General features: G+C 43.0%; 1 protein-coding gene across 1 annotated transcript in view; it reads right to left on the bottom strand.

Annotated features, from left to right (window-relative positions):
* The window catches only part of LOC119139693 (interferon alpha/beta receptor 1b-like), a 198,996-nt gene that overhangs the window by 135,756 nt on the left and 43,465 nt on the right, over positions 1 to 19,775 (bottom strand). Inside the window, exons 3-5 of the mRNA XM_037280628.1 lie at positions 18,222 to 18,391; positions 10,410 to 10,552; positions 10,071 to 10,212 (exon numbers count right to left, since the gene is read on the bottom strand). Of these exons, the coding sequence (XP_037136523.1) occupies positions 10,071 to 10,212; positions 10,410 to 10,552; positions 18,222 to 18,391 (455 nt within the window). The remainder of the gene's footprint in view (positions 1 to 10,070; positions 10,213 to 10,409; positions 10,553 to 18,221; positions 18,392 to 19,775) is intronic.

Below are 19,775 nucleotides of genomic sequence, written 5' to 3' on the forward strand. Positions count from 1 at the left end.
ACTAAGAACTGTTGCCGTCTGGTTGTTGGCCAGCACCAGACGGAGGGTCATCAGGCGCTCACTGATTCCCACAGGGAGTTCAAAGAGCTGACTGATCAGTTGGTTCTTGAGGGCAAAACCAACCCCATGGATCCTAGGCTCATCTGTGGCCTTTCCTTTCCAGAAGAAAGTGTATCCACCCTTTTCCTCCTTCAGATGACCTTCCTCTGCCCGTCGGGTTTCTGAAAGAGCATCTATGTCAATCCAGCATCTTCTCAGTTCCCTGGCAATGATGGCGGTTCTCCTCTCCGGCCTATCACTGGTTACACTGTCCATTAGTGTGCGCACATTCCATGCTCCAAAATTCATGTTTCTGTGTTTTTGACCGCATATTGGTGATCCCTCTGAAAGCGGTAATCCAGTCGGGAGGTTTGAGGCAGACTATGTTTAGGGCACCTTTTCTAGCCCTTTCTCCGTCAGGGGTGAGCAGAGTGGATCTTAAAAAGGGCTGCTCAGTCGTGGATGCAGCTACCACAGAGCTCTTTCTTCCTCGGTCCAAGAGCCCAACGATCATCTAACATCCACCGCCTGATGTGCCATTTACTGGTCGCCACAGGACTTTAATCCGGGATGTAAGGTGGATTCCCTGAAAAAGACGCCTGTGCGTGACTTTGTTTAAAGTGGGGAGACTGGTGCACAGACAGTCACCACACTGACCTTGACAGATCGGGGTCAGAATCCAGTGGCAAAGAGACCAAGACGACTGGTGACCCTTTTCTGCTGCAGCCTTCATCCGCCTTCTCAGCCGTTGTGACGCCTCCCCTTAGGTCAGCCATCATCCTCCGCCTGGTCCACCGTTGAGGTCTTCACTATTTACCCATAGCTGGAGCTGTTTACCCACAGCCGGGACAGTGGTTGATGGGCAGTAGGGCGTGTCAACACACCGGTGGGCCTACATGTCACATCTCTGGGGCCCACTGCTGCTCCGAGATCCTGCACAACTTAGCCTGGGACCGCAGGGTGCCAGTTGCCGTGTGTGGCCACGAGGAGGCGTGTGCAAGTCTTGGCAATGGAGAGGCTGTGTACCAGCTGAGGAGGCTTATGCACTCGGCTCCTCTTTTCACCCCCGGAAACAGAGGGCTAGCCGATGGCGGTAGCTGAAAGCAGAAAAGTGGCAAGCAGAGGCAGCATGCACAAACTACAGGCACTACTATGTATACTATGTATACTATGTATACATACACACACACACATACACACACACACACACACACACACACACACACACACACACACACACACACACACACACACACACACACACACACACACACACACACACACACACACACACACGCACGCACGCACACACACACACACACACAAACACACTTACAGGACTGTCTCAGAAAATTAGAATATTGTGATAAAGTTCTTTATTTTCTTTAATGCAATTAAAAAACCAAAAATGTCATACATTCTGGATTCATTACAAATCAACTGAAATATTGCAAGCCTTTTATTATTTTAATATTGCTGATTATGGCATACAGCTTGAGAAAACTCAAATATCCTATCTCAAAATATTTGAATATTTCCTCAGACCAAGTAAAAAAAAAAAGATTTAAAACAGCAAAACAAAATCAAACATTTGAAAATGTCCATTAATGCACTCAGTACTTGGTTGGGAATCCTTTTGCACGGATTACTGCAACCAATGCGGCGTGGCATGGAGGCAATCAGCCTGTGGCATTGCTGAGGTGTTATGGATGCCCAGAATGCTTCAATAGCGGCCTTTAGCTCATTTGCATTGTTGGGTCTGGTGTCTTTCAGCTTCTTCTTCACAATTCTCTAATGGGGTTCAGGTCAGGGGAATTGGCAGGCCAATTGAGGGCAGTAATGCCATGGTCAGTACACCATTTACTGGTGGTTTTGGGACTGTGGGCAGGTGCCAGATCATGCTGGAAAATGAAATCATCATCACCATAGAGCTTTTCAGCAGACGGAAGCATGTAGTGCTCTAAAATCTGCATTTACTCTGGCCTTGATGAAACACAGTGGACCAACACCAGCAGCTGACATGGCTCCCCAAACCATCGCTGACTGTGGGAACTTCACACTGGATTTCAAGCAACTTGGATTTTGCTCCTCTCCAGCCTTTCTCAAGACTCTGGCGCCTTGACTTCCAAATGAAATACAAAACTTGCTTTCATCTGAAAAGAGGACTTTGGACCACTGCAACTTTCCAGTGCTTCTTTTCCATAGCCCAAGTCAGACGCTTCTTCCGTTGTCTTGAGTTCAGAAGTGGCTTGACCATGGGAATACGGCTATTGTAGGCCATTTCCCGGACACGTTTGTGAACAGTGGCTTTTGATACCTGGACTCCAGCTTCAGTCCACTCTCTTTGAAGCTCCCCCAAATTCTGGAAGCGACTCTTCTTCACAATGCTGTTAAGGCTGCGGTCATCTCTCTTGGTTGTGCAGCGTTTCCTGCCGCATTTCCCCCTTCCAACAGACTTTTTGTGGATGTGCTTTGAAACTGCACTCTGTGAACAGCTTGCTCTTTGAGAAATTTCTTTTTGTGTCTTACCCTACTGATGGAGGGTGTCAATGATGGTCCTCTGGACAGCAGTCAGATCAGCAGTCTTCCCCATACTTATGATTTAGTTTACTGAACCAAGCTGAGTGTTTTTCAAGGCTCAGGAAACCCTTGCAGGTGTTTCGAGTTAATTAGACCATTCGATTAGTTGAATACCCTACTAGTATACTTTTTCATGATATTCTAATATTTTGAGATGGGATATTGGAGTTTTCTTAAGCTGTACGCCATAATCAGCAATATTAAAATAATAAAAGGCTTGCAATATTTCAGTTGATTTGTAATGAATCCAGAATGTATGACATTTTAGTTTTTTTAATCGCATTACAGAAAATAAAGAACTTTATCACAATATTCTAATTTTCTGAGACAGTCCTGTATATACACTCTATGTGTATGTGTATACAGTATATACAGGGTCCGGCAATGATCTGACACACTTGTAGGTTTAATAAAATGCAAATAAATTAAAGAAACAAAAAAGTTTTTTTTATTTCTGAAAAGTACATAGGTATGATGCCATTTTGTTTCGTTTTGTTTCATTTCAATTTCGTTTTGTGTTGAATAATGTTATTTTGGTTTTACCGCTGCCACATTTTCTGGAGTTCTGGCGGTGCGAGGTCAGCCGGTTGATTTTCGTTTCAATGATGATCCACTGGCTCTGAAGTTAGTAACCCATAACAAGATCGAGTTTCGAGCAGGTACGGGATCATGTCTACCAAGTCTGAAGCGCAAACGGAACGCTCGTTGTGTTGCAGTTACAGATTCGTTCTTGATAAACGTTTCCACAATGAAAGTGCGATGCTCACCGGTCCAATTCATGTTAGCAACTGAAACGAAACAAAATAACATTATTAGAAAACGAAACGAAGATAAATATATATACAGAGAATACAGAAAAAAATTGCGGAAAACCATATTATGTATATAAAAGACATAAATAGATTTGCATTTCATTGAGGGAAATAAGTATATGATCCCCTAGCAAAACATGGCTTGGTGGCAAGCACAGATGTCAGACATTTCTTGTAGTTAATTACAAGGTTTGTGCACAGATCAGGTGTTCTTGGGGTCATAGAAAAACACAAATTACCTAAATATGTTGTTATAAATGATACCGAAAATTATAATATGGAAGAAGTGGCAAACAGTTTTAATCAGTTCTTTGTAAATGTTGGGCCTCAAATAGCAAAAAACATACCGATTCCAGCGCCAGATGTAGGCAACAGAGATAAATTAATAGAAAGGAATCCTCACTCAATGTTTCTGAAGGCAGTTGATGAAAATGAAATCATTAAGATTGTAAAACAATGCAAAAATAAAACATCTACCGACTGCAATGGGGTTGATATGATGTTAGTTAAGCAAATCATTGAGGGGATTTCAAAGCCACTTGTGTACATCTGTAACTTGTCATTTTTAACTGGTACATTTCCAAAGAAGATGAAAATTGCTAAGGTCATTCCTCTTTATAAAACTTGGAGCAAACACAACTTTACAAACTACAGACCTATCTCAATATTGCCACAACTCTCAAAAATATTGGAAAAGCTTTTTAACAGTAGAATGGATGGATTTTTGGAAAAACAAATTATTTGCAGAGAACCAATATGGTTTTAGAGTAAACAGATCAACAGCACAGGCATTAATGGAATCAATCGAGGAAATCACAGATGTAATAGACAACAAACGACATGCAGTAGGAATTTTCATTGACCTCAAAAAAGCTTTTGACACAATTAATCATAATATACTATTCAATAAATTAGAAAAATATGGGATAAGGGGATTAGTATTAGACCGGATAAAGGATTATCTGCGAGAACGGCAACAGTATGTAAAGTTGGGTAATCACTGCTCTGGATATTTGGACATAGCTTGTGGTGTTCCACAAGGGTCAGTTTTAGGCCCTAAATTATTTATTTTGTACATAAATGACATGTGCAAAGTCTCTAAAGAACTAAAACTCGTCAATTTTGCAGATGACACAAATATCTTTTGTTCAGGTGATAACATCCAACAAGTGGAATCAGTGTTGAATGAGGAAATGAAAAAAATAAAAATGTGGTTCGACTGGAACAAATTATCATTAAATGTAAGTAAGACCAAGTTTATGGTATTTGGCAAAGCGAACATAAAGATACAAATAGAAATAGATGGGACTGAAATTGAAAGGGTGCAGGAAAACAAATTTCTTGGGGTTATAATAGATGACAGGCTGAGTTGGAAGCCACACATCAAAAACGTAAAGTCTAAAATTTCAAGAAGCATGGCAGTCATATACAAAGCAAAAGAATTACTGGATTATCATACACTTCGTTCACTTTATTGTTCTCTTGTCTTGCCCTATTTGCATTACTGTGCTGAGGTTTGGGGGAATACTTACTATAAAACTTCACTACAGCCACTTATCATTCTGCAGAAAAGAGCAATAAGGACTATTCATAAAGTCAACTACTTGGAACACACAAATCCACTTTTCATACAATCCAAACTATTGAAATTCACTAATTCAAAAAGTCTTCACTCCTCCGGTCTCGCGTCAACCCTCAGTTCCCAGTCCCGTAAAGGGTATACTCGTCGTGGCCACGGTCTTTCCTGGTTGTCGCCTCTGCCTCTGGGAACATCAGGTATCTTGCGATCCGGCTCGAAGGACCAATTTATGTTAGGTTTATTTCCTAAACATCTCACAAACAATGAGGAGAGAAGACGCTTCCAGTTACTTGCAAGGAGAATTAGGAGAGCTGTATGCTGTTCTCTCACCTATTCTCCTTGCAAGGAGAATAGGAGAGCCGTATGCTGGTCTCTCAACTACTCGAATCAGCTCTCCCATCAACCTCACTTTTATTTGGTTTGAGGTCCCCAAGTTACATAAGGGGTTATCTAAGGGGTTTCTTGCAGAGTCTCTGCAAGCAGACATCAGCAGATAAGCTCTTTTGCACGTCATTTCATCATATCATCTAACAGCAGAAAGGTCTTCTCCGGTGGTTTCCTCTTATCGCCGGCTTGAGATCAGCTGGGGCGAAACAAAGGCAACAGATTTCGGCTCCTCTGCTTTTGTTCCTTATTCACTACACACTTTCCACAGCGATCACAAATGTATAATAACACATAATATCATATCATAATGAAATATTACTCCGACACTGTCCATGTGCCTTCTGGAGCAGGGGAACCTTGTGGGCACTGCAGGATTTTTAGCCATTGCAGCAGCATCCATCCATCTTCTATACCATTTGTCCCCACTGGGGTCACGGGCGTGCGAGAGCCTATCACAGCAGTCATTGGGCAGTAGGCGGGGGACAACCTGAACTGGTTGCCAGCCAATCGCAGGGCACACAGAGACGAACAACCATTCACACGCGCACTCACACCTAGGGGCAATTTGGAATTCTCAATCGGCCTACCAAGCATGTTTTTGGAATGTGGGAGGAACCCATGCGGGCACAGGGAGAACATGCAAACTTCACACAGGGAGGGCCGGAGGTGGAATCGAACCTGCAGCCTTCTAATTGTGAGGCGGACGTGCTAACCAGTGTCAAATTTGGAGTCTGATTGATTGCATGGAGAGGGGTTTTATTCAATTTACACAGTTGACTTAGCTGCAGGTGACATTGTGTCTAAGGAGCAGGAGTGGTATTTAATAGGGGTGTAACGATTCATCGATACACATCGATTAATCGATATAATGCTCTACGATTTATTGGCATCGATGCTAAACGTAAACATCGATTTATATCGCCGTGTTTGACCTCGGACATTAGACGCGACTTTATTTTGAAATCCAGTTCATTGTTGCTTGCTTCCTCTTTCCGGGAGCAGTACGCGGCGTGTTGTGTTGTGAGCAGAGCAGGCACGTGAAAGGGGAGCCGACAACTACGCGGCTCCTGGGCTGGTGCTATGGCTAGTGTCCAAGAAGACGAGGAAATCCGCTCCCCTTTGGGCTTCAAGTCATTCGTTTGGAAGCACTTTGGATTCCAAAGAAAAGATGGCTCAACGGACAATTAAAATTATTGTAAATAAATAGTTCAGTAATGCACTTTAAAGTTAATGGTATTACAAAAAAAGAAAGAATATTCCCTAGGACTATCATCATCATCATTTAAAAACCTTAGAGGTATATCACCAGAGATGCCTCAAAAAAATCCTCAGGATCAGTAGGGAAGGTCGACGCACCAACACCAGCGTCCTGAAGGAGGCTGACATCCCTACCATCACTGCCACCATCGTACAACACCAGCTCAGATGAACTGGTCATGTTGTCCGCATGCCTGATCTCCGACTTCCAAAACAAGTTCTCTACTCCCAGCTTGTTGAAGGAAAACGTGCCCAAGGAAGCCAGATGATGAGGTATAAGGACAACATTAAAACAAACCTCAGAAGGTTCCACATAGACCTTAAAACCTGGGAAGACATGGCAAAAGATAGGTTGACATGGAGAAACCTTGTCCGTGAGGGTGCTGCACTTTGTAATGCTGACGTCCACTGTACTGCAGAAGACAAGCCCAGACTCAGAAAGAAGAGATCATCCACCAAACAGGTCCAACCCAAGCCCACCACCACATTCAACTGTCCACACTGCACAAGAACAATCGGGTCCAGGATCGGCCTTCACGCCCATCTGAAGTGTTAAAAAGTCTCTGACAAAGGCAAAGGCACTTTGCCTTTGTCAGAAACCTTTTAATTATAACTCAGGGTGCAAAACCCTGTAAGGTTACCCAAAATACGCCTGAAACACTTTAGGAACAACACGGGGACAGGACCAAGGACCTAGACGGGGGACAGTCATACTCAACCACGAGTGACCGCCTATGATGATGGTGTGTGTGTGTGTGTGTGTGGATGTGTGTGTGTGCGTGCTTGTGCGTGTAGGTCGTTTAGGGTGGTTATACCCGTTCCACTCTTTCTATGTCACACACACATTTGGTTGAACTGGAGAAAGTTATCTGGCATTCAGAATTTGAAGCCACAAAAAAACAACTTTACAGATTTGCACAAACGGTAGCATTTATTCATTGATAGCGGCAGAGGTACGTACTCTACGTGTTACATACAGTCCTCTGATTGTTTTTTTGCCCCGATCTACGTAAAACTTAATGTCCTCTGATTGGTTCATCGGGTCTTCACATTATGGATGTATATATAATACGGAAGCCAAACAAAACAATTTCACAGATTTTGGAGTCCACACAAAAGGCACTGTCAGGACTCGTCCCGGGTTGCTTTATTATGTCTGTTACCATGGTTTCTGTTCGCGTCGCCCCTCCCCTCCTGTGCTACCTCACAATCATTGTAATCGCAGTGACCTGCCTCTTGTTACCTGTCTTGTATTTAAGTCCTGTCTGTGTGTCACTCCCTGTCAGATCATTGTTCTGTTAATGTCATGTCTTTTGTCTCACGTCTCTGTTCAGTTTCTGTTGTTGGTTTTGTTAGTCAGTTACGTCAGTCTGCCGAGTCTGTTAGTTTGTGTTTTCGCCAATAAACCCTGGTCCAAGCTGCACTTGGTCACCCTGCTCCATTCCATTCGTGACAGAATGATCCGACCATCACAGCGACCAGCGCTTGGACCTTCCTCTATCAGCTCCCGCTGCGACGCCCGATCCACGTCCGTCGTCCGAGCATGTTCCAGCGCCATGGGCTTCGCAGCCGCCATCGGACTTTGCTCCAGCGACGCCGGACCCGCGGCCGCCATCGGAGTTCCCCCCGGCGCCATCGGCTCCGCGGCCACCATCGGACTTCGTTCCAGCGACGCCGGATGCACGTGCGCCATCGGGATCCACCTTTGCGCCGCCGGATCCGCGGCTGTCGCCGGACTTTGGCCAGCGCCATCGGACTCGCTGCCGCCATCGGGTCCCACCCCAGCGTCACCGGCATTGCCGGGCCTCGTGCCAACAATGCCGGACCCGCGATCATCAGAGACCCTGCTCCCACTGCTGAAACACGCGTCTGACTCCTGCTGCTGCGTGCAGCTCTGGCTTCCTGTATGCCGCCGTGTTTGCGGCTGTGACTCTTGCCGCTGCACGCGGTTCTGACTCTCCGTTTGCCGCAGAGTGCGGTTCTGTTTCCCCGAGTTTCCGCCGATTGCGGTTCTGTCCCCGAGTTTCCGCCGATTGCGGTTCTGTCCCTGAGTTTCCGCCGCGTGCGGTTCTGTCCCCGAATAGCCGCCGATTGCGGTTCTATTTCCTAAATTCACTAAAGCACTAAATTCCTGGGAGTCCACATCACAGACGACCTCACCTGGACTGTGAACACCACAACACTGGTCAAGAGGGCACAGAAGCGCTTGTACTTCCTGCGGAGGATGAGGAGAGCCCACCTGCCCCCACCCATCATGAGGACGTTCTACCGAAGCACCATAGAGAGCATTCTGACAAGCTGTCTCTCGGTGTGGTGTGGAGGTTGCAGCGCCTCCGATTGGAAGAACCTGAGGAGAGTGGTGAGGACAGCAGAGAGGATCATCGGGGCTCCTCTTCCCTCCATTCAGGACTTGTCATCCCAGCGCTGCGTGTCCCGAGCCCGTAATATTATCAGTGACCCATCACACCCCCACCATGGACTGTTCTCCCTGCTGCCCTCTGGGAAGAGGTTTCGCAGCATCCGCTGCAGGTCCACCAGGTTCTGCAATAGTTTTTTCCCTGCTGTCGTCAGACTGTTGAACATTCAAACGTAGCATTCCTCTGCACACTTGTAAATACTGCTTTTGTCTCCTGCACTGTTTACATACTTTATCACTGCTGCACTTTGTACTTTATAATTATCTTATTTCATATTTTTATATAGAATGTCACTTTTTAACCAGCCGAAATACCACTACATTGTTGAAAGCCGTATGCAACGAAATTTCGTTTTGTACACACCTAGTGTTGACAAAATGACAATAAAGTTCTGTCTAAGTCTGTCTAAGTCTATTTCCCTGAGCTGCCGCCGATTGCGGTTCTGTTTCCCCGGGTTGCCGCCGATTGCGGTTCTGTCCCCGAGTTTCCGCCGATTGCGGTTCTGTCCCCGAGTTTCCGCCGATTGCGGTTCTGTCCCCGAATAGCCGCCGATTGCGGTTCTGTTTCGCCGAGTTGCCGCTGATTGCAGTTCTGTTTCCCTGAGTTGCCGCCGATTGCGGTTCTGTTTCCCCGAGTTGCCGCCGATTGCGGTTCTGTTTCCCCGAGTTGCCGCCGAGAGCGGTTGTTTCCCCAGTCGCCGCTGAGCGCGGTTCAGACTTTGTCACAGACCAGTGGGGTCATCTGGACTGGTGCGCTTTTGAGAAAATTAAAGGCTTTTAAGTGTGCCTTAAGGTCCAGAAAATACGGCAATTTAAATTTGTCTTTTCTCATATATAAGCTTTTTGTTTTAATTTTCTCAATCAACCAGGTCATGACACACATGACACAACACATCTATTGACTCTAAAAAAAAACCATATTGACACAAAGCAAATAACATGTAGTGTTTCTCAACCATAGACAATAATCAGAAAATAATCATTTAAATTGTTGTGTTACTTGACTGAGGGATGACTTCACACTGGGTGCAGCTGGACAGCCCGACAGGATGGTCAAAGTAAGTGTACTGCACTTTTGCACAGTAGCGCTCTCCCTCCTTTAAATTGTTAATGGACACAGAGGACACAGCATCTTCATATTTCTGTTGAATAGTAGAAATTTCCATGGTAGTTATTATTATCCATGATGAAATAAACCAATATTGTTCAAGATCCCAGTTGATAGTCAGTGACCACCAATGATTATTCATGGTTAGCACCATGTTTGCATTTTCTTGTCATGCTACCACCTTTCCCTTTATTTTAGGCATTCATACTAATTTGTCTTAAAGTGTCTTACCTCCAAGTGTTCTCCCTCTTTTCCAAAGTAAATCCTATGTTTTATGTGGTCACCTTCCAGAGCGATCCCATTTTTTCTACTTAAATAAACAGTGAAGAAACCAGGGCGTGCACTCAGGCGAACTTCAGGACTACAAAGGGTACCTGTAGGAGAAGAACAAAACAGACAAACAAAACAAGACTGATCATCTGCTGCTTGGACTTCAGAATTGATTCTATATATCAAACACAAACTTCAGTACAAAATGCCAAGCAAATGTTTGACAAACTGATTCACACTTTCATATGTTTTGTTCGTTTTGGCCCCAGTTCTTTTATATACAAACCGGATTCGGTTGAAGTTGGGAAATTGTGTAAAATGTAAATAAAAAAATGATTTGAAAATCCTTTTCAACTTATATTCAATTGAATACACTACAAAGACAACATATTTAATGCTCAAACTCATAAACTTTATTTTAATTTTCAAATAATAATTAACTTAGAATTTCATGGCTGCAACACGTGCATTAGAAGTTGGGAAAGGGCATGTTTACCACTTCGTTACATCACCTTTTCTTTTAATAACACTCAATAAACGTTTTGGAAGAAAGGAGACTAATTCTCTTAGCTTCTCATGTGGAATTCTTTCCCATTCTTGCTTGATGAACCGCTTCAGTTGTTCAACAGCCCAGGGGTCTTCCCTGTCGTATTTTACACTTCATAATGCGCCACACATTTTCAATGGGAGACAGGTCTGGACTACAAGCGGGCCAGGGGAGAACCTGGACTCTTTTACTTCGAAGCCACGCTGTTGTAACACGTGCAGAATGTGGCTTGGCATTATCTTGCTAAAATAAGCAGTTGCTCCAAAATCTGTATGTACTTTTCAGCATTTATGTTGCCTTCACAGAAATGTAAGTCACCTATGCCATGGGAACTAATGCACCCTCATACCATCACAGACGCGGGCCTTTGAACTTTGCGTTGATAACAGTCCGGATGGTCCGCTTCCTCTTTGGTCCGGAGGACACAACGTTCAGTGTTTCCAAAAACAATTTGAAAAGTGGACTCATCAGACCACAAAACACTTTTTCATTGTGCATCAGTCCATTTTACATGAGCTCGGGCCCAGAGAACCCGGCGGCGTTTCTGGATGTTGTTCATAAACGGCTTTGGCTTTGCATGGTAGAGTTTTAACCCGCACTTACTGATATAGTGATGAACTGTATTTACTGACAGTGGTTTTCTGAAGTTTTCCTGAGCCCATTTGGTGATATCCTTTACACATTCATGTCGGTTTTTAAGGCAGTGCCATCGGAGGGATCGATGGTCATGGTCATTCAGTCTTGGTTTCCGGCTGTGGCGCTTACGTGCAGTGATTTCACCAGATTCTCTGAACCTTTTGATGATATTATGGACCGTAGATGTTGAAAACCCTAAATTTCTTGCAATTTTGCTTTGAGAAATGTTGTTCTTAAACTGTTCAACTATTTTGTCCTGCAGTTGTGGACTAAGTGGTGAACCTCGCCCCATTCTTACTTGTGAATGACAGAGCATGTTTGGGGAGGCTCCTTTTATATCCAATCATGGTACCCAATTAGCCTGATCACATGTGGGATGTTCCAAATAGGTGTTTGATGAGCTTTTCGCAGCTTTCTCTGTATTTTTTGCCACCTTTCCCAACTTCTACTGGAAGTGTTGCAGCCATGAAATTCAAAGTTAATTATTATTTGGCAAAAAACAATTACCGTTTTTTTCCATGTATAATGCGCAAAATTTAACTAATTTATTGTCCTAAAATCTTGGGTGCGCATTATACATGGGTACAACAATTTTTGAAGAAAATCTCGCTCGAAATAAAACTTGAAATCACCTTTCTTCTTGTTTGCTGTCAATCGCGCATCGCATTCAGCCATCCTGCCCAACACACTTAGTCAGTAAAATTCATAATTGACGACACATCGTTTGATGCGATGGTGCAATCCTTGATGGTGTGTTATTGTCAAATATTGTTTGTTTTTTAATCTCCATCGCAGACCGGATATCATACGGAGGCAGTATCACTGCGCATGCGCACTATGGATCCGATGCGCAGAACGGATTTGTACTGTGTTCTGGTCATTTCGCCAAAGAAGGGATAATAGTCCTCTTCTCTTCTTGACTGACAATGAATGCGATAGTTTAATACAATCAGCAAATAACAAAATGCGTATTACAGGTAATATTTTATTTCACAACACTTTGCCTTGTTCCTTTCCTCTCTGCTGTTCACTTCAAACACGCTCCATACGAACACAATGCTCTCGTATCAGACGCTTGCTCGATCACCTGCTCGTTTGCTGTCACAATGTACCCTACACAAATCCGAAACATTTGTTGCGGCTCCGAGTCACGACGAGGGGCAAGTTTTGGTTTCCAAGGGTGTTTTTATTTCTCTTCAACTTCTCTCCCATACAGAGCCGCCTTTTTCACATGTCCGCACGTCACTTTCCTCTCTTTTCATTTTAACCTAACTGATCGCGGTGGTGCCTTTCTGGGCAGTCGGAGAAATCAACGCCAACAAAAAAAATACATCCAGCCTAGTTAAGAAATCACCAGAAAGATCACCATGACAATTGTGAACACACAGAAAGATAATAAATAACTGGAACATCACTCAAATATTGGTGATCCCGTTGAGAGTCTCACATATTTCTTCGCTATCGAGTTTGCTAGCGCATGCGCAGTGATACTGACCGGCAGAATAAATTCCCAAAGATGATCTTTTTTCTGAAATAATTTTACGTTTACGGACTTAAGTAAGAGTCAAAATTTGGGTGCGTATTATACATGGGTACAGGCTTTTTTCCAGCATCGACATGCCATTTTTAGGGTGCGTATTATACATGGGTGCGTATTATACATGGAAAAACGGTAAGTTTATCAGTTTGAACATTAAATATGTTCTCTTTATAGTGTATTCAATTGAATAGGGGATGAGAAGGATTTTAAAATTGTTGTATTTTGGATTTATTTACATTTTACACAATTTCCCAACTTGAACCGAATCCGGTTTGTACACTGAGGTCCAAATTCATTAAGAACTGCGTCACTTTTTGTGTGGCGCTAACTGGTAAAAATGGCGCAAACAGATAGCATCCAACCCCAACCTTTTTAGCACCAAGGACCGGATCATTGGCAGACTCTGACGGACCTCAGTACCAGGCCTCTCTCAGCAGGCCTACAGTTAAGGGTGGGGTGACATGTTTGTCCTTTGTGCTCATGCTCTTTTGTATCTTTGATGAACTGTCTTTAGCCTCAGTTGTTGGCAGACAGTCATGGAATAAAGACGTGTTCCTCTCTTCTGCTATAAGACAGGGTTTTAAGGTGTGGTGCATAAATACAACAAAATAAAATGATACGACCGGTATATAAACAATGGTATTGTGGCGTAAAAGGAAATGAGACACAGAAGGTGTGTTGCAAAATACTTTACTGAACATACTCACAAAACATGAAATGGGAAGAACAACAAGGAAAGTGCGTTACCACATAAACACCATATTCCCAACACTCCCTTCATCCCTTAGTTCCATGAAGGAATTCTGTATGAGAACACCACAGTATAATAGAATAATAAACGTCAATCCACTGTGCTCCGATGCAACTTTATAACAGGATCCTCATACCATCGCGCCAACAATATAAGTAATGAGTAAGATTATGTTATGTTCACGTCATCAAGGTGTGGGAGAGAATTCGGTCCATTTTTCAAAATACAGTTAAACCTCGGTTTTCGAACGTCCCGGTTCTCGAACAAATCGGAATTCGAACGAAAAATTCGAGATTTTTTTGCTTTGGTCGAGATTTTTTTGCTTCGGTTGTCGAACAAAATTCGGAGGTCGAACCTCGCGAGATGAGCCGAAAGGACCCGAGAAAACCTGACTGCCGACTGACTCCGTTCGTTATTGTATTTTCGTTACTTTGAGGATTGTATTAACCCCTAATCACGCCTCCAAAGAAAGCAAGCGGGAGCAGTAAAGCCATCCTAAAACACAAAGACGCTCTTAAAGCAATGCGACAGTGAGCGCCCGGCGCGCTGCGGTTGCGTGATCAGACCAAATTAAGCTCCCTGCGTACTTAGGTCCACTTAAATTTTGGAAAGAACATCAGGACCTTAAAAATATTTTCTAAATTTCAGCGACGGCTCTGTCACAATAATGCGACCAGCGCAGTGCAGTTGCACGGTCGGCGGCGCACTACGGTTGCGCGTTCTGCGGTGCGCTGCAGTTGCGCAAAAAAATGCGCAAATGAAAAAATGCTTAAAAAAGGCGTTATTCTTAGTCTTGGAACGGATTAAATTTTTTTCCATTATTTGTAATGGGAAAAATAGATTCGGAATTTCACCGATTCACTTCTCGAACCTCCTTCTGGAACGGATTGTGGTCGAAAACCGAGGTTTGACTGTAAAAGATTGTTCAAACTCAGATAAATGAAACGAAAATAATGCAGATGGTGAAATAACTCACAAGCTACAATTTTAAGCAGAATGTGTCTGTGCGCCAGTGGTATTTGCGTGCATTTAAATGAGGTAATTGGTGGCAAAGTTGCCCACCTATATGTTAATGAGCCTCATTGATAGACAATGTCTAATTCACTAACACCAGCGGTAATAGAAAAGGTTTTGGGGTGTGCAAAGATTGCCGACAGTGAGTTGGCGCAAAAGTAGCGCGACTCAGTGGGCGCCAGTGCCAGAGTAATGCGAGGGAACATTCCAACAAATACAAAACATCTGTTCCTCTATCATCTATCGCAGGGGTCGGGAACCTTTTTGGCGGACAGAGCCATTCATGCCCATTTTTTACAAATAATTTCCGGTGAGAGCCATACCATTTAAAAAAAACGATAGGCAAGATACAATTAAATGCATGTATTTTAATTAAGACCAACGATTTTCTGAGTGTAGTAATGTATTCTTTTTAATAACGTCACCAAAAGAGCCATATCTGGCTCGCGAGCCATAGGTTCCCAACGCCTGATCTATCGTCATCGCCATCATCAACACACATGGAGTACAGCTGCAACACAAAAACGGAAACAGGAATTGTATTGGAACAGAATGGCTACTTGTGAACAGACCCGTCACCAGACCTCAGTTTTTAGGGGGGCACAAGAAATGCATGGGGGGCCCAATTATTATTACCCTATAAACAACTGCATGTGTGCATACATGCATGGCTCGAATGCAAACACATCACATGCTTCTAAGATGCTTTACGGTACGATCAGCGGTTACACATTAGATTCAAATGATGGATTTAATTGTTGAATTGGTTGGTCCAAGACTCATGATTTATAAGTCAAGGATTCTGATTCTGATTCAGGAAAATATATACTTTATATTTGAGAGGGGAAGCAAGGCATTAAGACATTAAAAGCAGAGCAGAGGAGAAGGGATTGAAATAATGAACAAATATATAAAATATAATATATTTTGGGGGATTCAGTTTGAGGGGCACAACATTTATTTGAGGGGCCAGGCCCCCTCTTGCCCCGGTGAAGTTTAAGGCCAGGAACATTGTTAATTTATGTAAACAGAGTAACAACACATCAAAGCCAAAGAAGGCTCAGAAGACTTTTGATATTTGAACACCTGCAAATAAGCAGGAGCTACATGCTACCAGTGGCTGGTGTCCAATACTGGAACAGAAATCTCTTGTATTATGTCTACAATACAGGCTGGTGCCTGTGATGCTGATGTGTGCAAATGTTGTCACAAAAACTCTTCAACACTGTTGTCAAACGCTGATACCGATAGCCTCCTAGTAATTACTATTAGCATTGCGAGCATTAAAGATGAAGAACTGGGACGAAATACGTATAACAAACCAAAGAGTTATCAATCAACACACCTTTTTCAGCTGTGCTGTAAGTTCTACAAGACAATTTGTTTCAACAAACATAATTAGATTACCTTTTTAATAACTAACATGCACACAACTAACAACTTTTCTTTTTGGACCATGAAATAATTATGTACATTATGGGAGAATCAACCAGTCACTCATGTGCCAAGTCACGTTTTTTATAATAGGAAGGTGCCAAGTCACGTTTTCAGCACATTGACGTCTAAAGAGACGTTTGTATTTTCAGTCAGAAAACTCATTCATTTAAAAAGTAATGATGATGAGTACGTGAGCGTGCACATTGCAGGGAGTACGTGGAAGCATACAATGATCTATTAGCCTGACTTTTTCCTGTGTCTTCTCGGGGGTATTTTTAAGCAAGTGTAGAAAATAGGAACCAATTTTCCCTTCCCTAAGCAAAGCTAGGAGGTCAAGAATAAAGTGGCATTTAGTTTTTGTTATAATGGTTTGAAAAACCAAGAATAAAATTGGTGTTTTGGTTTTCTGTCGGATTTACGCAGAGTAATAGGGCAAAAAGTGTGACTTTTGGGATAGTCCGGCACGCATTATATACATTGATTCCTATGGGAATCGTTGCTTCTACTTGCAAACGTTTTTACTTACAAACCCAATCGCGGAACCAATTCAGTTCGTAAGTGGAAGTACCACTGTAGTATTAAGGTTGGTTGTACAGTACACAGTAAACAAAGTGTTTCTACTGAAAAATGGAAAAAAGATCAAATTCAAAGAAACATCTGGAGAGGCAACTGGCTGTGTGAAGCAGAGGTACAACGGTACAACTAATGCAGGAAATCTCCGAATTTTGAAATGCTGCATTGAGTCAGCTTTATATTTTGAGTGTTTTTGTATTGCATTTTTGAATAGTGCACCTGGCATTATTAGTTTGATGATGTACTTGACCTTTTTTCTTTTGAATTTCATTTTGTGGATTTTAAATCTTCTCATCTTGGTTTATTCACCTGATTAGTCATGCATTACAATTTTGTTATGTCCTACAATAAAAAAATCTTTATTTAGGAGACCTTTATCAGACATGAGATGATATCACGATATCACGACTCCATCTGTCAATTTCTGTCAATATCATGTTGGTCATGTCACACAATAAATTTGGCTGAGCAGAGGTGTGTGTGTAAGAGGAAGGGATGGGGTGATGTTCATGTGTGCCCATGTGTATGATGTGGCTCTTTACGGTAACACAGTAAAAAATGTGGCTCTTAGTCTCTGACAGGTTGGCCACCCCTGTTTTAAGCTATCAAAATGCAATTGTGAAATTTCATCCCTCCGTTTTCTGTCCCGCTTGTCCCCACTGAGGTCGCGAGTGTGCTGGAGATTATCCCAGCAGTCATCGGGCAGCAGGTGGGGGACACCCTGAACTGGTTGCCAGCAAATCGCAGGGCATACAGAGACGAACAACCATTCGCACTCGCACTCGCACTTAATTTAGAGTGCTCAATTGGCCTAGCGTGCATGTTTTCGGGATGTGGGAGGAAAACCCATGCAAGCACAGGGAGATGCAACATGCAAACTCCACACAGGGAGGGCCGGAGGTGGAATCGAAACCACAATTTCTGAACTGTGAGGCGGACATGCTAAGTAACTAGTGTTTTGCCGAGGTGCCCCAATCGTGAAATGTATGTTTAAAAATATTTGTACCCTTCATTTTATATCACATATACCGTTACCATGAAGAAATGCAATTTACATCGTTTTACAGATTGTGGGCCATTTTGGCCCAGTTCTACATTAAATATTTGAAACTGAATGTTGAATTTGTAGCTGAATGTTTACATTTTTTAAACTAAAAAGTGCACATTAAATATTTTGATGGTAGTAAAATTCAGAGTTAGTAATTCTGAATCAGATTGCAAAATATACTTCTAATTTAGTAGATGCACCTATTTTTTTGTGCACGACATGCTTACCTTGTCTGCTACAGGCTCTGACTAGATCTGAAGTCAGCCCACGCCGTTCTGCTTGAACACCCAGCATAACACAGCCATGCTCTGCCTCGGCTTTGATGGAAGTGACCTTACACGAAGTAAAATTAATCTGCTTGCAGGTTGGGACATCTTTCCAAAGATCAGAGTCAAAGCTGAATTAAAAAAAAAGAAACAACGGGCAACTCAGACTGTGTTTTTCACAAACTTTAAAAACTATTTTGGAAAAATAATAAATACTGTTCCATTTAAATAAATACCAAAATTTCACCCCCATACTCCATTCAATGTACTGGCTCATTTCATCTTGGATCAATTTCAAAATCCTGCTACGCAGCCATAAATGCATTTATGGACCTGCACGGACCTACCACCCATGACTCATCATGTAACAGTCCATCACCGACAGACACACTCAGATCTACGGAGGTGGTACCCCATACCTGGACTTCAGAGCATATTTACCGTATTTACCTTATGTTCCTTACGTTCCATCTCGTAACCTTCGTTCGCAAAACGCTAGTCTTTTACTGACACCGAGGGCCAAGAAAATGTCTGCAGGGTCTAGAGCATTTTCTATTCGGGCTCCAGAGCTTTGGATTGCCCTACCAATGGATATTAGAACTGTTACCTCAGTAGAAACATTTAAGACACGTTTAAAGACACATTTCTATGATATGGCCTTTAATTAACCTGTAGTGGTCGATTCGGCTGGAGTTTCTTTTCGCTCTCTCTCCCCATCCCCCCTCCCCCCACCCCTCCCCGGCTGGGGAGGTGGTTAGGTGACACCCAAGCTGACAGCGGCTATCTGGATTCTCGTGGACCAATTCAGGATGAAGGAACTGCAGCTTACCCTCCTTGAAGACACTGCCAGGACAATCGAGGGCACCTCCGGCAGCTCTTCGCTTTGACTTGGACATCCACTTTTTCATTGATTTTTATATTACGTATTTTATGTGCCCTCTCTGCATCCATTGCAGCCTGGTGATCCTAAAAGGGGGATCCTTCCATCTGTGGTCCCTTCTCAAGGTTTCTCATTTTTCCCCTGGTAGGGTTTTTTTGAGTTTTTCCTTGCCCTTTTGGGAGCTTAAGATCAGGGGATACTTTGAGAATAATTGTCAATTGTTTGTCTATGTGAAGCCCTTTGAGACTGCTTGTGATTTACGGCTATACAAATAAACTTGACTTGACTTGAATTTTCCACACCACAAGGCGCTTCAGGTTAAAAGGTGCCGACTCAATTTGGGGGCTTCTCTGTACTGATGTCTGATGTGTCAAATCAAGCAGACTCTGCCCAAAAAATGGGTGTCAGTAAGTCCACCGCCACTCTGTTCCAAAATACCGTTAAAACGTGAATTTCTTTCAGGGGGAACTTGCAGTACTGACATTACTTTTTAATACAGTCCAATCACATAAGTGCCAATGATGGGCTCGCTTTACCGTCCCTTTAAATCAGCGATCCCCAACCTTTTTAGCAACATGGACCGGATTATTGTCAGACAATATTTTCATAAATCGGCTTTTAAGGTGTGGCGGATA

The sequence above is a fragment of the Syngnathus acus genome, chromosome 21 (genome assembly GCF_901709675.1).
Source record: "Syngnathus acus chromosome 21, fSynAcu1.2, whole genome shotgun sequence".
Classification (NCBI taxonomy): Eukaryota; Metazoa; Chordata; class Actinopteri; order Syngnathiformes; family Syngnathidae; genus Syngnathus; species Syngnathus acus.